This window comes from Dendrobates tinctorius, unplaced genomic scaffold (assembly GCF_039654945.1).
Source record: "Dendrobates tinctorius isolate UK_male_01 unplaced genomic scaffold, ASM3965494v1 ptg000156l, whole genome shotgun sequence".
NCBI lineage: Eukaryota > Metazoa > Chordata > Amphibia > Anura > Dendrobatidae > Dendrobates > Dendrobates tinctorius.
The window spans coordinates 16,767,895-16,790,566 of record NW_027361823.1 but is presented as its reverse complement, the minus strand read 5'-3'; the positions used below and the strand labels follow the sequence as shown (position 1 = coordinate 16,790,566).

Sequence of the window (22,672 nt, the reverse complement as noted above, 5' to 3'; positions counted from 1 at the left end):
GTCGCATTGTATGTTCGAAACGCGTATATCTGCACAGAGATTGAAGCTTCAGAGACTGGGAGTTCTGTGGAAACTGTTTGGGTAAGAATACAAGGACAGAACAATGGAAAGGACACCATTGTAGGCATTTACTACAGGCCGCCTGTGCAAGCCGAAGATATAGATGAACTCTTTATGCATCAGATGGCCAAGTTCTCCAAAAAATATGACATAGTTGTCATGGGAGATTTCAACTATCCAGACATTTGTTGGGAATCTCTCTCAGGCAAAACTAACAGGTCAAGGAAATTCTTATCCTCTCTTGCTGACAACTTTATCTTCCAAAAGGTAAAGGAGAAAACAAGGGGAACTGCTACCTTGGATCTAATCCTTATAAACAGGGAGGAAATGGTTGAGGAGGTAAAAGTGGCTGGGACCCTAGGAGGTAGCGACCATGCTATTTTAGAATTTTGGATTACTAGAGGTGGAAGACCTGTGAAGACTCAGACGTCAAGGTTAGATTTCAGAAAGGCAGATTTTAAGGGATTCAGAAAGAGAATTGGAGGGATCCAATGGCTGGATATCCTTAAAGACAAAAATGTCCAGGAAGGATGGGAAATCTTGAAAAATGAAATTCTCAAAGCACAGTTGTTAACAATTCCGAAAAGAGGGAAGAATAGGAAGCATTTAAGGAAACCAGGATGGATGAACACAGAACTTAAGCACATGCTAAAAAGGAAGAAAAAAATGTTTATAAAATGGAAAGAGGGAGGCATATCTAAAGAAGAATATAATGCTGTCTGCAGAACCTGCAGGGCACAAATCAGATTATCTAAAGCTGAAAATGAACTGAGGCTTGCAAGAGATGTCAAAAGCAATAATAAAGGATTTTGGGGATATGTCAAAAATAAAAGAAAAGTCAAAGATGCTATAGGATTTTTACAGGATGAAAATGATGAAATGGTAAGACAGGATGTTGAGAAGGCTGAACTTTTAAATTCCTATTTTGCATCTGTTTTCTCTCAGAAAGGAAATGCAACATCAACTGTTATTCACTGTCATATTAAGGGAATAGAAGAATCCAGGATATTTATAAACAGAAAGATAGTGAGGAAACACTTAGCTAACCTAAATGAATTCAAGTCTCCAGGTCCAGATGAATTACACCCCAGAGTACTGAAGGAGATAGCAGAAGAAATTTTTGAACCCCTCTCCATAATCTTTGAAAATTCTTGGAGAACAGGAGAAGTGCCAGAAGACTGGAGAAGAGCAAATGTTGTTCCTATCTTCAAAAAGGGGAAGAAGGTGGACCCAGGCAACTATAGGCCGGTGAGTCTGACTTCTATACCAGGAAAGATCTTTGAACAAATTATTAAACAACATGTATGTCAATACCTGGATAAGAATGAAGTGATTAAACAGAGTCAGCATGGGTTTCTAACTAATAAGTCATGTCAGACTAACTTAATTTCCTTCTATGACGGTATCACTGATTGGGTGGATCAAGGAAATGCTGTAGATATAGTATATCTTGACTTCAGCAAAGCATTTGACAAAGTCTCTCATACAATCCTTATTGAAAAAATGACTAAGTATGGAATGGACAAGGCAACTGTTAGGTGGATTCATAACTGGCTTAGTGATCGGACCCAAAGAGTGGTCGTAAATGGCTGCACATCCAGTTGGAAGAATGTCTCAAGTGGGGTACCACAGGGCTCTGTCCTTGGCCCTGTATTGTTCAACATCTTTATCAACGATTTAGATGAAGGAATTGAGGGTAAACTGATTAAATTTGCTGATGACACAAAGCTAGGAGGGATAGCTAATACTAGAGAAGAGAGAGACAGGATTCAAAAAGATTTAAATAAACTGGAGAAGTGGGCAGCAACTAACAGAATGGTTTTTAACAGGGAGAAATGCAAAGTACTACATCTGGGCAATAAAAATGAAAAAAGCATATATAGAATGGGAGGAATAGGGCTAAGTGACAGCACATGTGAAAAAGACTTGGGTATACTAATAGATCACAGACTGAATATGAGTCAACAGTGTGATGCAGCAGCAAAAAAGGCAAATGCAATTCTAGGATGTATTAACAGAAGCATACAGTCTAGATCACGTGAAGTCATTATTTCCCTCTACTCCTCTTTGGTCAGACCTCATCTGGAATATTGTGTCCAGTTTTGGGCACCACATTTTAAAAAAGACATCAACAAACTGGAGCAAGTTCAGAAAAGAGCGACCAGAATGGTGACCGGTCTGCAAACCCTGTCTTATGAGGAAAGGTTGCAGGATTTGGGAATGTTTAGTTTGCAAAAGAGAAGACTGAGAGGAGACTTAATAGCTGTCTACAAATATCTAAAGGGCTGTCACATTGTAGAAGGATCAACTTTATTCTCATTTGCACAAGGAAAGACTAGAAGCAATGGGATGTAACTGAATGGGAAGAGACACAGATTAGATATTAGAAAAAACTTTTTGACAGTTAGAGTGATCAATGAGTGGAACAGGCTGCCACAAGAAGTGGTGAGTTCTCCTTCAATGGAAGTCTTCAAACAGAGGCTGGACAGACATCTGACTGGGATGATTTAGCGAATCCTGCTTTGAGCAGGGGGTTGGACCAGATGGCCCAGGAGGTCCCTTCCAACTCTACGATTCTATGATTCTATGATTCTATGATTCTATGGTGGAGAAAGATAACTTCTGGCTTCAGTGTGGCATGGCTCAGATCAAAAAGGGACTCAAGCACCAAGAGATATATGGCACTGCTTGGTACTCGATCGAGCACCAAAATGCACACTCGCTCATCACTAGTATTGACTCATCTGCAAATTCAAGCAATTTTTGAATCGATTCACATAGATTGCTTTAAAAACTTCTCAGCGCTTTTTCTATACTGCAAGAAGATTGCATCAGCCAAAACATGGGCCTAAATGACGTCAGGCACTGCCATGTGTGCTTACCCACAATGCATTGCGACTATCACACTAGCACCACCAATTAGGTGGGACTATAACAGCCACTATAAAAAATGAGTTCAGTGAAATCAGATGCAATTTTATGGTTTTATATTCTAGGAATAGGAGGTTAGAGTTCAACATTGCAGATATGGATGTAAAAGTCTAAATTAATGTGTGGTGTACTACTACAGTGCAGAAGTGCATAGGAAATGGGAGAGAAATGTGATATACTGCAGTATGGCACCTCAATAACAGTATCTTTTTTTTAACCAAGCCATTTCTTTCAGTATTTAAAGTAAATCCATAATCTTACTTGAAGTTTAATGCTAGTAATTATATTTCTAGATTTCACTGGCTACTTTAGTTGTGTAGATAGCCTGAGGTATGTTTTCTAATTTCCATAAAAATTCTGTAGCGTACTGTATATCTTTGAAAGTAAGTGCTAAGTTTGCTAGCGGCAGTTCTCAATCATAAGCTGTGTCCTGATCCACTTTCGATTTTGTTAGTGGTTTGGTGGGATTAGGCAATTTGGTTTTGTAGGAAGATATAGCGAGACATGAGATACCTAATCTTCCTTTTAATATTAGCCGACAAAAAACTGTCAGATGTATATACTGTTGCAAGATGCAATTATTTTATATACATTTTTGGTTGCAAAGGAATGCACTTGAGCACTCTATTAAGGAGTTAATATAAGGATTTATTCCTTCTTCTCTCAATAAGATTGACACAGTGAATGTAGATTAAGTATGGATCTCTTTTATTCTTGTTATTTAATTGATAGCACTGTATATACTGTTTTTCATCATGAACTGATGTGACGTAGTGAGGAGTCCCATGCAAGGGTATCAAGAGCAACATGCTGCTCCCGAGACACTATCACGAACACCAGGCCTAGCACTGGAGATATGTTCGGCAATGACAAAATGCATACTATTATGCAGCGGATGTAGCCCATTAGTAATTTTATATCTAGTTCCCTTCTTTAATGGAAGAAAACAATGCTAACAAGTATACATATAAATCTCATTACGCACAAAGTTAATATATTTCTACAATAATATTAGAGTGAACATTTCCCTTTAGCAGTCATATAAATTATTTCCCATATCCCTGCTTTGATTATACGATCTCTAGCAGAAATTCTGGGTACGTTTTACTTTTAAGAATCACGTAATAAACTATAATGGCAATTACTTTACTTTTCTAACAAATAACTACATTAAAGTAATGAAGAAACAAACACAAAATAAAACACATAATAACGGGTTTATGCTGGAGAACAAAACACATTTCCCCATTCTGCAGTATTTTGTACTCATACTAATGTCTTCAAAATGTTAACTTTATTTTTGCTTTTATAACGCCTACATATTTTAACTTTCGGAAATTTAGCAAATGCTATTGCTGAAAAGCTAATAATGTTTGTTAAACCAACATCCACTTTCCTAGAGGATATTGGGGTGAGGTTGTTTTTTTTTTTCTTTTTTTTCTTCTCTGCTTTTCATGCTCGATGCATTGAGAACACAGATTTCATAGCCTATCTTCAAAACATAATAGTTTTTCCTACGACTTCCCACTGTTCGATGAAATAGCTTTTGCTGGTTTCTGCTCTAGTCCACTGCCCGGAGTTGATTCTAAATGTCAAGGTTTAAAATTTGCTGTAATGTACTTGATTTTGGGATGTATATTTCACTACCTAATCTAAAATGGTGTATTTCCACTATTGATAATTTTCAGTTACAAACACAGTGTTTTTTATGTTATTTTCAAAAGCTGTCAATTTAATTTGTCTTACACAATGAAAATGTATTCAATACACAGGATGCATAACAAGAATCAAGAGATTGTTGTTTACTGCTGCTCCCAACAATTGATTAGTATGTTGTAGACGAACCATAATTTTGATAAATAGAGACATCCATAATGTCAATAGTAGTTTGTGAGGAGTGCCAAGTTGGTGTAAAGAGACTTACAGGCCATGTAATTAACCTTTTTACATAGTCTCTAATCTCACTTATAGGGGCAGCATTCCTAAACCTTTATATAGAGATTTCTCATAAGGCTGGAGTCACACTAACCTGCGCAAAATACGGTCCGTAGTTTACATGCGTAATACGGATGAATGACCCTAAACAGTGCTCCGTAGGTCATCCGTAAGCCAGGTGTGGTCACTTATTTTGCGCATGTCAGCATTCGTATGTAATCCGTATGGCATCCGTATGCAATCCGTATGGCGAGATTTTCTCGCCGCCTTGCAAAGTGGGCATATAATGGAGCCCTATGACAGGGTTTCTAACATAAACGAAATAATAGATATAGACACATAGAATGCATATATATATATGTATTCTATGTGTTTATATCTATTCTTTCGTTTCTTTATTAAACCTGTCAGTGTGAGTGTGGCACTGAATTGCCGGCTTTGCTAAAAGACACCGGGTGCGTATTTCTCGCAAGTCACATGTGTGGTCCGTGTGTAATCCGTATTTTTTGCGCACCCATAGACTTGCATTGGCATACTACAGCCGTAGTACGCTGACAATCGCAGCATGCTGCAATTGGCACGGACTGTAGAATACGGATGAGAAATATACGGCTGGTGCGAGGGACCCCACAGAGAATCATTGGTCCGTGTCTAATGCGTGCATTTAGCGCCTCTCACTCGGCTGTATTCCTCGCCAGTGTGACCCCAGCCTAAGACTTATGATAGCCACCCTCTACAAGGGGAAATTTTAATCATTAAACCACCTATCAAAACCTCTCACCAAGCCAAATTGGTTCTCCTGCTTTGCACTGATTAAGGGCAAAAGACTTGAAACATTTACATGAGAATTGTGATTCTGGTTTGGCTTAGTCATGTGACAAGACTATGTAAAGAGTCAAAATTGACTTTCTGGATTACCATTTCTAATATGTTGCACTACAGTCCCAGTTTGCTTTTTTTTGTGAAGAGACTATTTACATAATAATGATTTGATGACATCCATTGGCTAGTGAGCATCCTTTAGACATCCAGTGGTGATGGCTTGAATGCTTTCAAATGAGGGAAGTTCTCCTTTCTGGCTCATAAAAGGGGTCTTTCTCTATGATGTCCATAATTAAAATATATTATATATATATAAATTTTATCATATATACATAGTATATAAACTCCCTGACAGAAGTTATGTCGCTTATCCATGTTATGTAAATAAAAGCTTATAACCTGACGTTAAATTCATCCATTGGTTGTATAAATTATTCTTTTGAAAGCTGAAACCTTCCGAAATGTGGTTTCGGTTGAGAAAATAAATTGCCATCAATGCAGAAATATTGATCATTTAATGGACGCAGAATGATCAGATTTTGGCAAGACAAAAGTTTTGTCGACCAAAGAAAGTAATGTGATATTCAAACAAATAATGCTATGAACTCTCTTGATCTGACTTCTGAGTCAGGGCTCTCTCTGGTGGTTGCTATGGGTAGTGGAGCTGATCGTATTGACAGAAGTGTCTCACCTGAAGACGATTGGAAGTCAGGGGTTACAGACGGGGAGGATTTAAGCAAGCTTCCTTCAGTTGCTGCTGGAGATTTGTTTGTCTTCCTGTGCATTGTGAAGTCTGCTTTTTCCCCTCCTTGGTCTTGCATCATTCAGATAAGTTATTTGTTTGCTGGAACCTTTTGCATTTGATATAGTTGTTGCCTTTCTCTGCTTTCTGCTTTGCTGTATGGGTCCAGCATTATTCCCTGCTGGGATTTGTGCTGGACCCCGCTCATATGTCACACCTTATGTCATTCTGTTCAGTAGTGCTAATCCCCTGTTACATATGCATCTTTTGCTTTGCTTCCAGTTCACTCCAGAATGCTGATATAGCGGGGGTGAGGTCGTGTGGCCTCAGTGTTTTTGTATATCAGACTTGTTGGATTTTTTAGGGTTTTTGCGTGATTGCAGACAGTATCTTTTCTGTCCTGTCCTATCTAGACAGTTTGGGCCCCATCATTTGCTCACTCTATTTTCTGTCTGCGTTTGTGCCTCATCTTGATTCACCGTCAATATATGTTTGGGGGCTATCTATTCCTTTGGGGTTTTACTCTGGGACAGTTTAGCTTTCCCCTTTCTTGCTTTAGGCTTAGTTAACTCTTTGGCTGTGCCGAGGTGTCTAGGGCATCGTATGCACATCCCACGGCTAATGCTAGTTGTGCTGTTAGGTTTAGGGGTCTGCAATCCGCTAAGTTGCCAACCTTTCTGGATTCCTGGTTGCAAAGCTAATTCCTTAGTAATCCTCCTTGGTGACTGAATCATAACAAATAATTACCGTAAAATACAAATATATGTTGCATAACATTGGTGAATGAAGTTGTAGTGCTATTAGAGTCATATTTAATATTTTGTGTGACTTCCATGAGCTTGAAGGACTGCATCCATGCGGTTCAACAATGATTCATACAATTTATTAATGAAGTCATGAGGAATAGCAAAGAATGCAGTCTTACATGCCTCCCAGAGTTCATCTAGATTCTTTGGTTTTGTCTTCCAAGCTTCCTCTTACATCCTACCCCAAACATGCTCCATGATTTTCATGTCTGGTGACTGGGCTGGCCAGGCTTGGCACCTTGATCTTTTTTGCCTGGAGGAACTTTGTTGTAGAGATAGATGTATGAGATGGAGCACCATCCTGCTGCAGAATTTGACCCCTTTTATGATTTGGAATATAAGAGGTAGCTAATACTTCTTGATATTTTAGGCTATTGATATTACCTTCCACCTTGCGAATGCTTTGCACACCCCCATACTGAATGTAACCCCAGACCATGATCTTTCCACCACCAAATTTAACTGTTTTCTGGGTGTATTTTGGATTCATACGGGCTCCAGTAGGTCTCCTGCAGTATTTGCCGTGGCTGTGGTGTAACTCTACTGCTGATTCATCAGAGAAATCCACCATCTACCACTTTTCCAGCATCCATCTGTTTAGAAGGCTGTGGGACTTTGCAAGTGCCAAAGGTTTTTTTATTTTCCTTTTGCTTAGTGCTGGCTTCTGGGAACTGATTCAACCATGGAGGCCATTTTGAGACAGAATCCTACAAACTGTTCTAGTTGACACAGGGACTTGGGGTGACCAGGCCTGTTGGAGCTCTGCTGCAGTGGAAGAGGGGCTTTGTTTGGATTTTCTAACCAACAAACATTCCTCCTGAGTAGTTATCTTGCGGGGTCTGCCAGACCTGGGCTTGTCAAACACATCTCCAGTCTCTTCTAATCTTTTTTTTAATTCTTTGTACTTGACGCTGAGACACATTAAAGGTGCCAGCCACCTCTGCAGTGGATCTGGTCTTCAGCCTCTTGATAATCCAGGCTTTGGTCGCAGGGTGGATTTTTGGCATGTTGTCAGAGCTCAAGTTGCAGCTCAAGTGAAGGTCTGGGGTGCTGAGTTTCTTTTTATACACACCCACTAATTAACTGATCATTTACTGATCACAGGTGAAGATGTAAACTAGGATTGGGTGCATTATATGACAAGGCGACAAAACTTTTGTCTTGCCAAAATCTGACCATTCTGTGTCCATTAAATGATCAATATTTCTGCATTGATGCCAATTTATTTTCTTAACTGAAACCACAATTCGGATGGTTTCAGCTTTCAAAAGAATAATTTATACAACCAATGGATGAATTTAAGGTCAGGTTATAAGCTTTTATTTACATAACATGGATAAGCGACATAACTTTTGTCAGGGAGTGTAATTTATACATTATATTATTTGTTGGGTATATTTCGAGTTTGAGCCACTAAAATTATTTTATCTTATTTTTCAGCTCACACCAGTTGGTACCACGATCTTTACTGACTTTACAACTAATGGTGCTACGGACATAGATGATGGTCCTAATGGTCAAATTGAATATTTCATCACTTACAACCCCAATGATACAGTAAGTAAAACTGCAAAACAGGACGAAAAGGTATTATCTGATCATTGTAACTCTTGGACACAAAGGATGACATCTTTAGGTTTTACTGATTTAGGTTGTAGTTGAGTTCTGCTTAAATAATTGCATACCTTGAAGCTCCTTGATAGCCATGCAACATATCTACTGAGTCCTTCAACTAATATGAAGTACTTGTAATGCGGGACTACTTTTAGGGAGCCCTAACGAGTCCCTATAACTCACTTGAGTGCAATTAAATTCTCTTCATGTTATTATGCAGTACTCTATATGATCATATTGCATAAGTATTGAGTTACATTACTCCTATACACATTACTCCTATAAAAGCTTTTAGGACCTTCCATTCTAAATCCATCAGCATTAATATAGAGTTACACTAAATCTCCAAACAGAAAACAGAACCATTGTCCAAATAAGTAATATCGAACATCAAAATGGATTTGTCCTACTGAAATAAGGACTAGTGATGAGCGAACCCAAACAGAAAAGTTTGGGGTTTGCACCAAACACCTAGTGTTAGTGCACGAACCCTGAACATAGACTTCTCCGGGAAGTCCAATTCACTGTTTCCCATGCGGTCATCTGTGTGACAGCGTGAGAAACAAGGGTTGCTATGATCAGTGGTAAGTTTGTTATTGCTGGTCAGAGCTCTGTGTTTGCCATGCTGTCAGACAACAGCATGTGAGCCAGCATCTGTGACCGGCAGTGAAAAGGTTGCCCCCAGTCACAGGTGTAGGCTGACTAAAGTACTACTCTCATCATCCTACACCTGCTCTTGCTGATAGCAGTTATAGCAGGCGAGGCAGTTGAGAGTAATCACAAGCTGATGACTGCGCAATAAATATATAAATTTAAAACAAAATGGCGTGGTTTTCCTTCTGTTTTTGATAATCAGTGCAGATAAAGCTGAGAGCGATGGGCTGCAACCCCCAGCTTCCAGCTTTAATTTGGCTGGTTATCAAAAACAGAGGGGTTCTCACACCATATTTTTTAAATATTTAAATGAATAGTTTAAAAAAATGCTGCGTGAAAATGTTCCCATGATGCGAGTTAGGCCGTAATTGAGGTGACTGAGATTTATCAGCTATGAACTCCGGTGACCTTTCTCATGTCAGCAGCAACGTAATCATGCTCCTTTCTCAGTGTTTTCTTACTGGCGTGGAAAGGGGTCACATCACTAAAGTGACCGCTCTCCAAATCATCTGGATCATCACGGGAAATGGCCATTAATAGATTATCATCAGACAGGTGAGGAATATTGTGTTTTATTATTTTTTGTCTTTTACAGTGGGACAAAAATTAGTTCAGACATGGTTGTATACCACTGGAAGTAAAAAGCATCACATTATTTAGGTTTCTGTGAAGTTACTATATGTATATAGTGTGATCAACAAGTGGTCTCCATATAATGGCCAAGGGCTCGTACAATGAGTGCAGCTTCTAAAGAAGCATAAAGTAAAAAGAAAAAATAAAAACAAAAGTAAACATCAGTAAAAAAAGTAGAAAGGGAAACTGCATGAGTATAAAGTAGTATGCATAAAAGGTGCCAGTGTGTAAACGTAGCCCCCTCACCACCCCTGAGACTAAATGTACACACATTGCATTACATGGGTAAGCATGCTACTTTATACTCATGCATGGTTTCCCTTTCTACTTTTCTTTGCTGCTTTTTACTTACCTTAGTTTTTTTGTACTTTGATTCTTTGGAAGTTGCATTAGTTGTAGGAGACCTGGGCCATTATATGGGGACCACTTTGCATCCACACCATATACATATACATACCCCCCTGAAACCTATATAATGTGAAGCTTTCTACTAACAGCTGTATATAACCACGTCTGAACTAATTTTTGGCTACGCTGTTACTTATTGACCACACATTGTGCTACAGTGTGTTTTTCAGTTTGTGGACTCACCATTGTTTTTTAATAAATAGGTATATGTCTCATATTGAGGTCATCAATTCCTTATTTCTGTAGGATATAAAATATAGAGTTTTTCCCCCATTTATAGCTTGTGGTAGATCAGCTCTGTCGGCTGCACACGGGTGTAGACACAGGAACACTGTCTCTTTAAATCTCTCACTAGTTTATTAAGGGTGCTGCATAAGCCAGTGCAGTGTTAGAAAAAATTAACAAGCCATTTCTGGTCTAAGGAAAAACAAAACATAACATGAAGCACAGTCCGTGTTGTAGCGGGGATCTGCCCATTCAGGAAAATTCACATGTAATGGTTCGACTTTCGGGACAACTAGAACTGGAGTTCCAACCTCTAGTCTGACCAAACTCTGAATGCCTCAGAAGGCCAGCTATTTCAGCCCCAGACCATACCCTGGAGTGGAGATAAGGTGAACAACCTCCCACCCACTTTATGGTTGTCCACAAAAACCAAGCCGTTAAAATGGCCGATTTACCCCTCTTAATACCTAGTGTGCTATAGCAAACTTATGGGTTTTAAATCACAGAAGCTAATAGCCTCAGTGAAATATATCTCCCCTTCAGCTTTTTGCCAGTGACTTTGTCACAAGTTCTAATAGCTTTATCTCTTCTGGGAAGAAGTTTTAGCTCCATAGATAAGTTGCAGAATTATTTGTACTATGTTACCTGACTGTATAGTGATTGATGACATAAGACTTTCATGCAACTGCTTCACCCTGAAAACTCATTCATGAAGTTTTTAACTTGATGTTATTATAGTAGAAGTGGTTTGTAACTTGGTTGTAATGAAGTCAACTGAGTGATTGTGACCATTATGTTCTATGCACTCCAGCACTCGGAACCCCACTCTTTAACTTTATGTGGCTTTCCACTTCGTGGCTGACTTGGTTTTGCTGCTAAACACTTTTTCAACTATTTTTTCAACTGTACAACTTATGTTTAATTGTCATATATTTAGTAATAAAGATAATTCATTAAAGGGGTGGTCTGGCACTTAAAATGTACTCTCTAGCTATCTAACTTTACATCCTAACAACTTTTATAATGAGCTTTATTCCACTATACCATACACATCTCCCTAACTATATAATCTCTAAATGTGTTATTTCACTATACTTCTTGTGATGTTTTATTTGAGAGCAGTCTTAAGCATGATGTTACAGGAGGCTGAGTCATAACTCACTTCCAGCAGTGTCAGTAGCCCCTCCTAGAACAGGATGTCATCATTGGGTAGCGCTGCAGTTACTATTAAGACTTCCTGGATACTGGATGATGGATGTTGTTGCAGATGTGAAAGCAGCACACTCTCTCTGCTTCTGTCTCCGCAACTGCCATAGCTTCTGTGAAAAAATACATCATCAGGGAGGTGGAGATAGAAGAAATGAGGGAAACCAGCGTTGCCCCACACCTTCTTGCACTGCCCACAGTCAAATCATCATCCGGGGGCAGTGCTAGTGTCACTTATTTCTTCTATCACCGCCCTCTAATATAGACTCATTTGACAATGGTGCTAGAAGTTATGGGGTGCCGGTGGTGTCACTCACTGCTTCTATCTCAACCCCTGATGGCATCTGCTTTGACAGAAAGGGCAATGGATGCTGAAGGGATTGAATGCAGCCCCAGCTTCCTGTGACTTCATGTTTGAAACTCCTCTCTGCACTGAAGTACAGTAAAGGCCCCGGCCGCTACACATAACGATGTCCCAGCGATCCCACCAATGATCCGACATGGATGGGATCACTGGGACATTGTTAGGCTGATCACTGGTGAGCTGTCACATAGACAGCCCCTCCAGCGATCAGGACCAGCGAGCATGCTGGTTTCCAATGTAAATGGCGGGTATCTAAGAGCTGCGCGGCTTTTGGTTACCCGCTGTTTACCTCGGAAACCAGCGTCCAGCATCGCTGATCGCTGGTTTCTCGCTGCCACATGCAGTGATGCGTGCTGGCCAGCCGGAGACCAATGATCAAAAAATGGCCCAGGAAGATGGAGTGCGATCAGCGATACCCGGCAGAGGGGCCTGTCGCTGATACGTCACAGACCGTGATCTCGCTGGCGAGATCGCTGTGGCGTCACAAAAACAGCGATCTCGCTGGCGAAATCGCTGTGTGACGGGGCCTTAAAAAAAACACATTTAGAGATTAAATAGATAGGGAGAAGTATAGGGTGTTTTTTAATAAAGCTCATTACAAAAAAGGTTAGGGTGTAAAGAAGGCTAACTAGAAAATGCATTTTTGGTGTGGCACCACCCATTTAAGTCATTTATTTAGCCATGACATCTTATTACAGGCTGGTATCAGTGAGTTCTTTACAGTGAGCCATTCTTTCTCAAATGTTTGTAAGCGCAGATTGTATGATTATAGGTTGAAGTTGATGGAACTGAACAAAAAGCTTGAATCAAGAATTATATCCTTATGCTTTTTGTCCTTATAGTGTAGTGCTGCTTGAGTGCTTGACAAGCGTAAAAAGTTTTTTTTGTCTCAATAAATTCCTGCCTGAAATATCAAATTGCCATCCACTGAGCCACTCCTCTAATATTCTTCTTGTACAGATCTAGTCATTGTATGCCTTTGTTAGTAGCATGTTTCTCTTCATAGCAAGAGAATTTCAATTTCATCTAACTTTGCAGTACAATGAAAAAAATCTCTAAAGGAAGTATTATTCAAAAGGAAAGAAAGATGGACAAGGTTTGATATTTGTGCAACTTCAAGGCCCTTTGCTGGAAGGAATTTTCTGATACAGAATATGACAGGTAGCAATCAAAGTACAGTGTTTCAGAGTGCACATTGGCAAAACAACATCACCTACATTGTGTTTAATTTTCATGCGACATAGCTTCTGAATAAGAAAAAAAGATTCAGTCTTTATTGCTACGTGCAACTGTCCTTGTCTTTGGTCCTCCAGTATACATATCACTGGAGATAAATACCTTCTGGAGGTACTGTAAAATAAAATAAAAATACAGATAAAAACAAGCCATGCACCAACAGTCTTCATGCACTGAAAAAGAAATCCACTCCATTTGCAGGTTCTTGCAAATTCAATCAGTTTGCGATTTGATTTGCACTGATTGTACCCCACCCTCAAAAAAATGCAAGGCGCCATTTTATACATGGCTTAAGAAGTCACATGCTGCCAGGCAGGTCTATTCATAATGCTGTGAAAAATGAGGATGAATGAACTCATGGAGATCAACATCCAACACTGCGGAGACACCATCACATGTTTCTCAACACAGTGATTCTAGAGCAATGCCCCCATCCCATATGGGAAATATGTAAAAACATGCAAAACACAAGCCGTGGAGACACCATCACATGTTTCTCAACGCAAGCAATGACTAGCTAGGTCTTTCCCCGGGAAGAAACAACCACGGGAAGGGCAGTCTCCAATGAAGGAAACCACCTATGCCAAAACATGGTATCCATCCACAGACAGCTGTTTTGGGGTATTGCCCCTCATCAGTGTGGAGTAGGAAACTGGCCAGTAGGAGCGATGCCTAGTAGAAGACTGTGAAAAATGAGGATGAATGAAGTCATGGAGATCAACATCCAACACTGCGGAGACACCATCACATGTTTCTCAATGCAGTGATTCTAGAGCTATGCCCCATCCCTTAAGGGAAATATGTAAAAACATGCAAAACACAAGCTGCGGAGACACCATCACATGTTTCTCAATGCAAGCAATGACTAGCCAGGTCTTTCCCTGGGAAGGAACAACCACGGGAAGGGCAATCTCCAATGAAGGAAACCACCTATGCCAAAACATGGTATCCATCCACAGACAGCTGTTTTGGGGTATTGCCCCTCATCAGTATGGAGTGGGAAACTGGCCAGTAGGAGCAATGCCTAGTAGAAGACTGTGAAAAATGAGGATGAATGAACTCATGGAGATCAAGATCCAACACTGCGGAGACACCATCACATGTTTCTCAACGCAGTGATTCTAGAGCAATGCCCCCATTGACCCCATCTTCTACTAAGCATTGCTCCTGCTGGCCAGTTTCTTACTCCACACTGATGAGGGGCAATACCCTGAAACAGCTGTCTGTGGATGGATACCATATTTTGGCATAGGTGGTTTCCTTCATTGGAGACTGTCCTTCCCGTGGTTGTTCCTTCCTGGGGAAAGACCTGGCTAGTCATTGCTTCCGTTGAGAAACATGTTATGGTGTCTCCGCGGCTTGTGTTTTGCATGTTTTTACATATTTCCCATAAGGGATGGGGGCATTGCTCTGGAATCACTGCGTTGAGAAACATGTGATGGTGTCTCCACAGTGTTGGATGTTGATCTCCATGAGTTCATTCATCCTCATTTTTCACAGCCTTCTACTAGGCATTGCTCCTACTGGCCAGATTCCTACTCCACACTGATGAGGGGCAATAACCCGAAACAGCTGTCTGTGGATGGATAACATGTTTTGGCATAGGTGGTTTCCTTCATTGGAGACTGCCCTTCCCGTGGTTGTTCCTTCCCGGGGAAAGACCAGGCTAGTCATTGCTTGCGTTGACAAACATGTGATGGTGTCTCAACGTCTTGTGTTTTGCATGTTTATTCATAATGCTATCACATCACAACGTCTAGCCCAGCCAATCGGGAGGCGATCGCATCCAGTAGAAAAGAGAGCTGGCTAACCGGCACCATGTTATGATGTTAATGCATAACGATAAGAGATCAGAGCACACAGCTTGTTTCACATAGGGACAGAAAAAGTCCAACATTGAATTGTGCTGTCCTAATTCAGTAGTGCTAAGGCACATTGAAAATGGGAGTTGTAATGAGCCAGTGAATAACAAGTCAAAAATTCAAGTTGGATAGTAATTTGTTGTGGTTGTTTAGTTATGTGACTGTGAATTCATTAATCTGTGAAAGACTGCAGTAACAGCACCTTTATTGAAAAAAGAGGAGTTACTTGTCATTGTAATCCTGCCTGTGATGATAATGTGCCTTCTGAAAATTTTTTTGTAATGAATAGAAGTTATAAAAAAGGCCATTTTTCTTATGATATGTTCACTTAAAATACATAGCATTTACTACTAAATAGATGTGGATAGATGTGGTTTTCTCTTGAAGTAGTAACTGATTGCCAAAGCTTATAGAAGTTGCTTAATAATATAACCCAGAAGCTTTAAAGCGTTCCTTATACTGTACAATAGGTAAAAATAAATGCAGCTGATCCATTGTAACATTATTTGATGTAATCATGGTAGGATAAATTGTAATATTGGTGATATACAGTGGGAAAAATAAGTATTTGATGCACTGCTTATTTTACAAGTTCTGTCACCAACAAAGAATGGAGAGATCTGTAATTTTTTATCATAAGTGCACTTCAATTGTGATAGATAGAATCACAAAGAAAAAATCCAGAGAATCACATTGTATGTTTTTTACATAATTAATTAATTTGCATTTTTATTGCATAAAATAAGTATTTGATACAATAGATAAACAGAATGTAATATTTGGTACAGAAACCTTTGTTTGCAGTTACAGAGGTCAGACAATTCCTGTTGTTCTTGACCAAGTTTGCACACACTGCAGCAAGGATTTTGGCTCCCTCCTCCATACAGATGCCCAGATCATTCAGGTTTCAGGGTTGTCGCTGAGAAACATTGAGTTTCAGCTCCCGCCAAAGATTTTCTATTGAGCTCAGGTCTGGAGACTGGCTAGGCCACTCTAGAACCTAGAAATGCTTCTTATGAATCCACTCCTTAGGGTATGTGCACACGTTGCGGATTCTGCTGCGGATCCGCAGCATTTTTGGCCCTGCAGATCCGCAGCAGATTCTGCTGTGTTGTACAGTACCTTTATTTTCTATGGAAAATGAAAAACGCAGTGCACATGCTGCAGATTTTTCTGCACGGATTTGCTGTGGTTTTCAATCTGCAGCATGTCACTTCTTTGTGCGGAATCCACAGCGGTTTCACACCTGCTCCATTGTACAGGTGTCAAACTGCAGGGGAAAACTGCAGGCTAATCCACAGATAAAATGCAGGTCTTTTGACCTGCGGATTTATCTGTGGATTTAGCCAAATCCGCGCGGTAAAATCAGCAGCACAATCCGCGACGTGTGCACTTACCCTTACTTCTCTTGGCTGTGTGTTTCGGGTCATTATCATGCTGGAAGACACCACCAAGACCCATCTTCAATGCTCTTACTGTTTGGAACGGCGGAACGCACTAAATAAAAATAATAAAAAAGTGCGTTCGCCGCTCGGGGTCCACCGTGCAGCAGGTAATATAACCTCTGCTAAGTGGTGGCAGGAGCAATATGGCGGAAATGCGCACCGGTTAAACTTCACCCAGATGCGCAGAGCAATCTCAGTTAATTCACAGAGATGCCAATTAAGTACAAACACAAGAGACTTGAGGCTGTTGAGGTCACAGTACTCAGTAAAAACGCGCACACGGTATCAGGTCACAGGAGTAGCCCAAGACAGCGGCACTACATCTGTCTAGACCTACCATGTGTGGAGCGTCGCAACTGCGGACGCAAAGGGGCTGCAACTGCAGCACGGCATGGACACTAATGCTAAACGACAGGGCTAAGGCGCAAGTGCAATGTCGGACTCTAGCAGCTGTGGATGTTGCAGCAGAGGAGCGCTGGCGCTGATTCTAACTCAGTCCCTAACCACATACGTAATATCAGAGGGAAGGGGTTTTTTAATGAGTCATTCACCAGAATCATACATCCGTCCTCATACACACAGCAGCAAGTAAGTCTATACTAGCGCATGGCGGAACAGTCATGCGCGCCTTTTATAGCAGCCGGGACCTTTCGCAAGCTTCCAGATCTCTGAGATGGACCAATGAGATCTGGAGCGGGACCTAAGCACATGACTCCCAATTTCCAATGGGAGATCGTCCCATGAGCATGCTCAGTAGGAGGACAGAAGGACTTAGCCTTAGGAGAGATTTGCTGCAAGGCAATCTCCTCTGCAATCTCCTCTGCAGTAGATAAACAGCAGGAGACTGCAGAATGTGAGGGTCTGGATCCCTGTGGAGTAAATGCAGAAATCCGACGCCTAACACTTACTGAGGGAAGGAGGTTATTGGCCAAAATATTGCGATACATGATGCTATCCATCCTCCCTTCAATAAGGTTCAATCATACTGTCACCTTTTCAGAAAAGCACCCCCAAAGTATGATGTTTACCACACTGTGCTTCACGGTTGGGAAGGTGTTCTTTGGATTGTACTCATCCTTTGTCTTCCAAACACGAGTGGAGTTGATGTTAAAAAGTTCCATTTTGAGCACATAACCTTCTCCCATGCCTCCTCTTCATCATCCAAATGGTCATTGGCAAACTGCAAATGGACCTGGACATGTGTTGGGGTGAGCAGGAGACCTTGCGTGCCCTGCATGATTTTAATCCATGATGGTGTATTGTGCTATTAACAGTAATCATTGAGACAGTGGTCCTAGCTCTCATTAGGTCATTGATCAGGTCCTCCTTCTTGGCTTATTCATGATCTTTCTAAGAATCATCCTTATCCCATTAGGCAAAATCTTGCATGGAGCCCCAAGCAGAGGAAGATTGAGCGTCATCTTGTGTTTCTTCCATTTTCAAATAATTGTGCCAACAGTTGTTGACTTCTCACCAAGCTGCTTGCCTATTGTACTGTAGCCCATCCCAGCCTTGTGCAGGTATACAATTTTGTCCCTACTGCTCTTAAACTGCTCTTTGGTATCGGTCATGGTGGAGAGGTTGGAGAGTGAGTGTGTGGAGAAGTGTTTCTTATGCAAGTAGCTCAAACAGGGGCAATTAATACAGGTAATGAGTGCAGAGTAGGAGGGCTTCTTAAAGAAAAACTTACACGTCTGTGAGACACAGAATTCTTGCTGGTTGCTAGGCGATCAAATACTTATTTCATGCAATAAAATGAAATTTAATTATTTAAAAATCAAACAATGTGATTAACTGTTTTTTCATTTTTAGATTCTGTCTCTCACAGTTTAAGTGTAACTACAATAAAAAATTACAGACCTCTACATTTTGTGAAGGTGGTAAGACTTGCAAAATCGGCAGTGTATCAAATACTTATTTTCCCCACTGTGCATATGCAGCTCTGGCAAAAATGAAGAGACCACCACATAAAAACACCTGTCATGGGCAGCCCATTCTCCAGATCCGAACCCCAGTGAAAACCTCTGGAATGTAATCAAGAGGATGATGGATAGTCACAAGCCATCAAATAATGAAGAACTGCTTAAATTTTTGAACCAGAAGCAGTGTGAAAGACTGGTGGCAAGCATGCCAAGACGCTTGAAAGCTGTTTTCAAAAATCACAGTTATTCCACAAAGTATTGATATCTGAACTCTTCCTGAGTTAAAACATTAGTATTGGTGCTTCTAAATGATTATGAACTTGTTTTCTTTGCATTATTTAAGGTCTGAAAGCACTGGGTTGTATAAAAAAAATTTTAACATTTTTCTTTGTCAGAAAAAATTACAACATTTTTTGCTTTGAAATTCGGAGACATGTTGTCAGAAGTTTATAGACTAAAAGAACAATTTACATTTTACTCAAAAATATACCTACAAAGAGAAAAATCAGACAAGCTGAACATTTGAAAGTGGTCTCTTAGTTTTTGTCAGAGCTGTATATTCACCGTCTACTTCTCAAATGTGCGTGTTGTCAAAAATGTTTTTTTCATACTTCCTTTTTTAACAGAGACCACAATACACCCACAAAATATGTCCTAAATTATCACACTTATTATAATGGATATAGTAACCATCACCAAAGTACTGTTTTTTTGCAGTTGTCCAATATTAGACATGTACATGTCACTCAGATATAGCTGTTATAATTCACTTTCCACTAGCCAGATTGTTGAAGTGCTTGAACTCAAAATAGGTTCTGTACAATCCTAATAGAACACCAAGTGTTATACACATAATTTTAGAGCAATTAGAGGTTTTGCAGTAATATAAAATAGTTTGTAAATACAGCTCACCCCATGCAATATATGGAGGTTTTGTAGTATTGAAGCTCAACGTGAGTAAATTCTTTTACAAAAAAGTTTTTGTGGAAAATTCGGGAGAGTGATCGAATTTTTTTTAAGAATCTGCTGATCTTATTCTTTAATGCTGTCATCAGATCTGTGATTTGTTCCTCTCTGATAGTCTGGTATGGGGGAGCCACTGCGCATGACAAACTCCGCTTACAAAGGACTTTCAGAGAGAATTATAGGTTCCCCCCTGCCTAAAATCCAGGATCTTTATGATAAGAGTATTCGATCCCACGCATTGAAAATTTCATCCGATCCCTCTCACCCGGGACACTCCTCATTCCAACTACTCCCTTCAGGACGTCGCTTCAGAGTCCCCAAATGCAGCACCACCTGCCATATGAACAGCTTCTATCCACTCTCTGTTCAACAATTAAATCGTCATGTGTAGACTATATACTGTATCTGTCTTGTTAGATGTTACTTGTTGTATCTGTTGTTATATATTATGTTGCCTCTTTGCCTCAAAGAATTCCTTGTATATATGTAATATGTACTTGGCGATAATAAATTTGATTGATTGATTGATTGATTTGAATTTCAAGAAGTTCGATCATCTCTACTTGCATATTTTATCTACATCACCTTTCGTAGTTGTTCATTTCTTAAAGGTGCCTATACTAAGTTGTTGTGGTTTTGTGCTCCTTTTACAGTCATATGGAAGCCACCTGTAGTGTGGAAACTAGATGCATTTTACTAGAATTAGTTTTGGAAAACGCAACTAATATGAAATGCAATAGTAGATAGCTTAGAAGGTGGTGTGTCAAGTGGAAAATTTGAACTCTTGAAAAACGCAACAATTGATAGAAAATTTTGCCTGTTTTTGATGACACATAAGAATAGAAGTAGCCTATAATACATATTTGTTGTAGTAATAACTTATTTTATTTTGTGTAAATAAATGTATTGAAATAAGGAACTGGTTAAAATGAAATGAGATTTTTTTGCTCTGGAAAAATTAAGCTTTAATGCAAATTGATTCATTTGACAGGTTTTCTATTATGCAAATCATATTGTATCAATAAACAATGCAGAGATAATTATTCCTTCTACCTTCTTCTACTGATTATATACATAGAAGATTGGGGGCCTGTGGCAAAGCTTAAAATAGACCTCCCAGGAAAGAAAGACATAGTGCGTTTTACCCTTTGACATCTCTTCTGTGACCCTGATGTCTGCAAGCAATACAATTTTTCTACAATGGAAGTCCTGTACAGTTTTTTAATAAGGGAAAAGAGTCAATTCAGTTTGGGTTCAATTTCAGCTCTATTCATTGTTTGTATTACTATGACCAATGGCATTATTAATTTGGTTTAAGTGGTCCTCCTGGTCTTTGCAAGCAGGTGGCAAGTGATCATTGCAGTTTGCCACATGATTAAGTAGTAACATGCAATGCTACTGGCACTAATGGTCAGTGATGGGAGCTATGCCAGTATGATGGCTTGTGACTGCTGAGGCCAGCAATTGGCTGCATTGGTTACATGTGGGTTGCATTAGTGATGAATTATGAGGGAAAGAAGAAGAGGAGGCTGTTAGAGATGAGCGCATCGATCTGTGGAGGGTGAACTTTTAAATGAATTTACTCAATATTGCAGGTCCCCACAAATTTTAATACTCTGCAATTCAAATTGCGAGGATTCTAAAAAAGTGTCTAGTGACTTTTTACACACAGCTAAAGACTCAACAAAAGGGTTATTGACATCAGATGCTGCTACCTAAACTTCCCAATAATAATCTGCAGTTATCACATCACATCACTTCTATCCCAGCTAATTATTATGGTATACCATTGCCAGTATAAAACATGGGGGCTGGCTGTTATGAATGAGTCACCGAGGAGGAAAAAGCAAAAAGCAAGCTAAGCCCAGAAAACCGGAGAGGTTGGTAACTAGCGGATTGCAGACCCCTGATCCTATCCACAACAACTAGCAGTAGCCGTGGAGCGTGCCTATGGTGGTCCTAGACGCCTCATCACGGCCCGAGAACTAAATAAGCCTAAATAAAGAAAGGGAAAATCTAAACTGCCCCAGAGCAGACCCCAAAGCAATAGACAGCCCCCAACATGTATTGTCGGTGAAACAAGATGAAAACACAGACACAGGTAGAAAGATAGGCTGAGCAAACGATGGGGCCCTCGCTAACTAGAAAGGACAGGAAAGAAAAGCTGCTGTCTGCAATCACGCAAAAAACCCTGCCAAAAAGAATGTCCAACATGTCTGATAGAAAAAGGCCCTGAAGTCGCTAGACTTCAAATCACTATATCAGCACTCAGGTATATTCTGAAGACAGAGCAAAAGAGATCAACTGATCAGAGACAAAAATGGGGATTCAGCCCAGTCCCAGCCAGGGCTGGCTGAACACAAAAACTAAGTAAACCAGACAAAAACTCATATGAGCAATAGCTGAGAAAACTTAGCTTTAGGAAGGCAGGAACCAAACTGGAAACCAGGAGCCACAGTCAGGAAAAATCACCAGCAAGAAACTATGGAGTCGGCTGCCTTAAATCCAATCAGAAACTCCTGATGTCCAATCTCAGTCCTCTTCCTCAGGTGGCCAGTCTCTGCCATTTAGATCAGCTTCATTACCTCCCTTCACCAACAGAGGGAGTCCAGATAGAGAACTCACTACTCCTCTGTCAGCACAGCCAGCTCCATAACCCTTACCAGAAGCCAGAGGCAAACCCGAAAATGAGCTCACAACAGCTGGCCAAGCAGTGCCATTTTAGGAATTCCCAGCCTAGAGATAGGAGGTCAGAGCCCACAGTTCATTCCATTTAGAGATAGAAACAGGCTTGATCTGATTGTGGTCAACTACTGCAGTGCTGATTTACAAGACTGATTG

The 22,672-nt window shown here is 40.2% G+C and overlaps 1 protein-coding gene across 2 annotated transcripts in view; it reads left to right on the top strand.

The window, feature by feature from the left end:
• PCDH15 (protocadherin related 15) overlaps window positions 1-22,672 on the top strand; it is a 2,659,104-nt gene that overhangs the window by 877,017 nt on the left and 1,759,415 nt on the right. For both annotated transcript variants that reach the window (XM_073548247.1, XM_073548246.1), the window contains exon 7: window positions 8,737-8,853. In XM_073548247.1, the coding sequence (XP_073404348.1) occupies window positions 8,737-8,853 (117 nt within the window). The remainder of the gene's footprint in view (window positions 1-8,736; window positions 8,854-22,672) is intronic.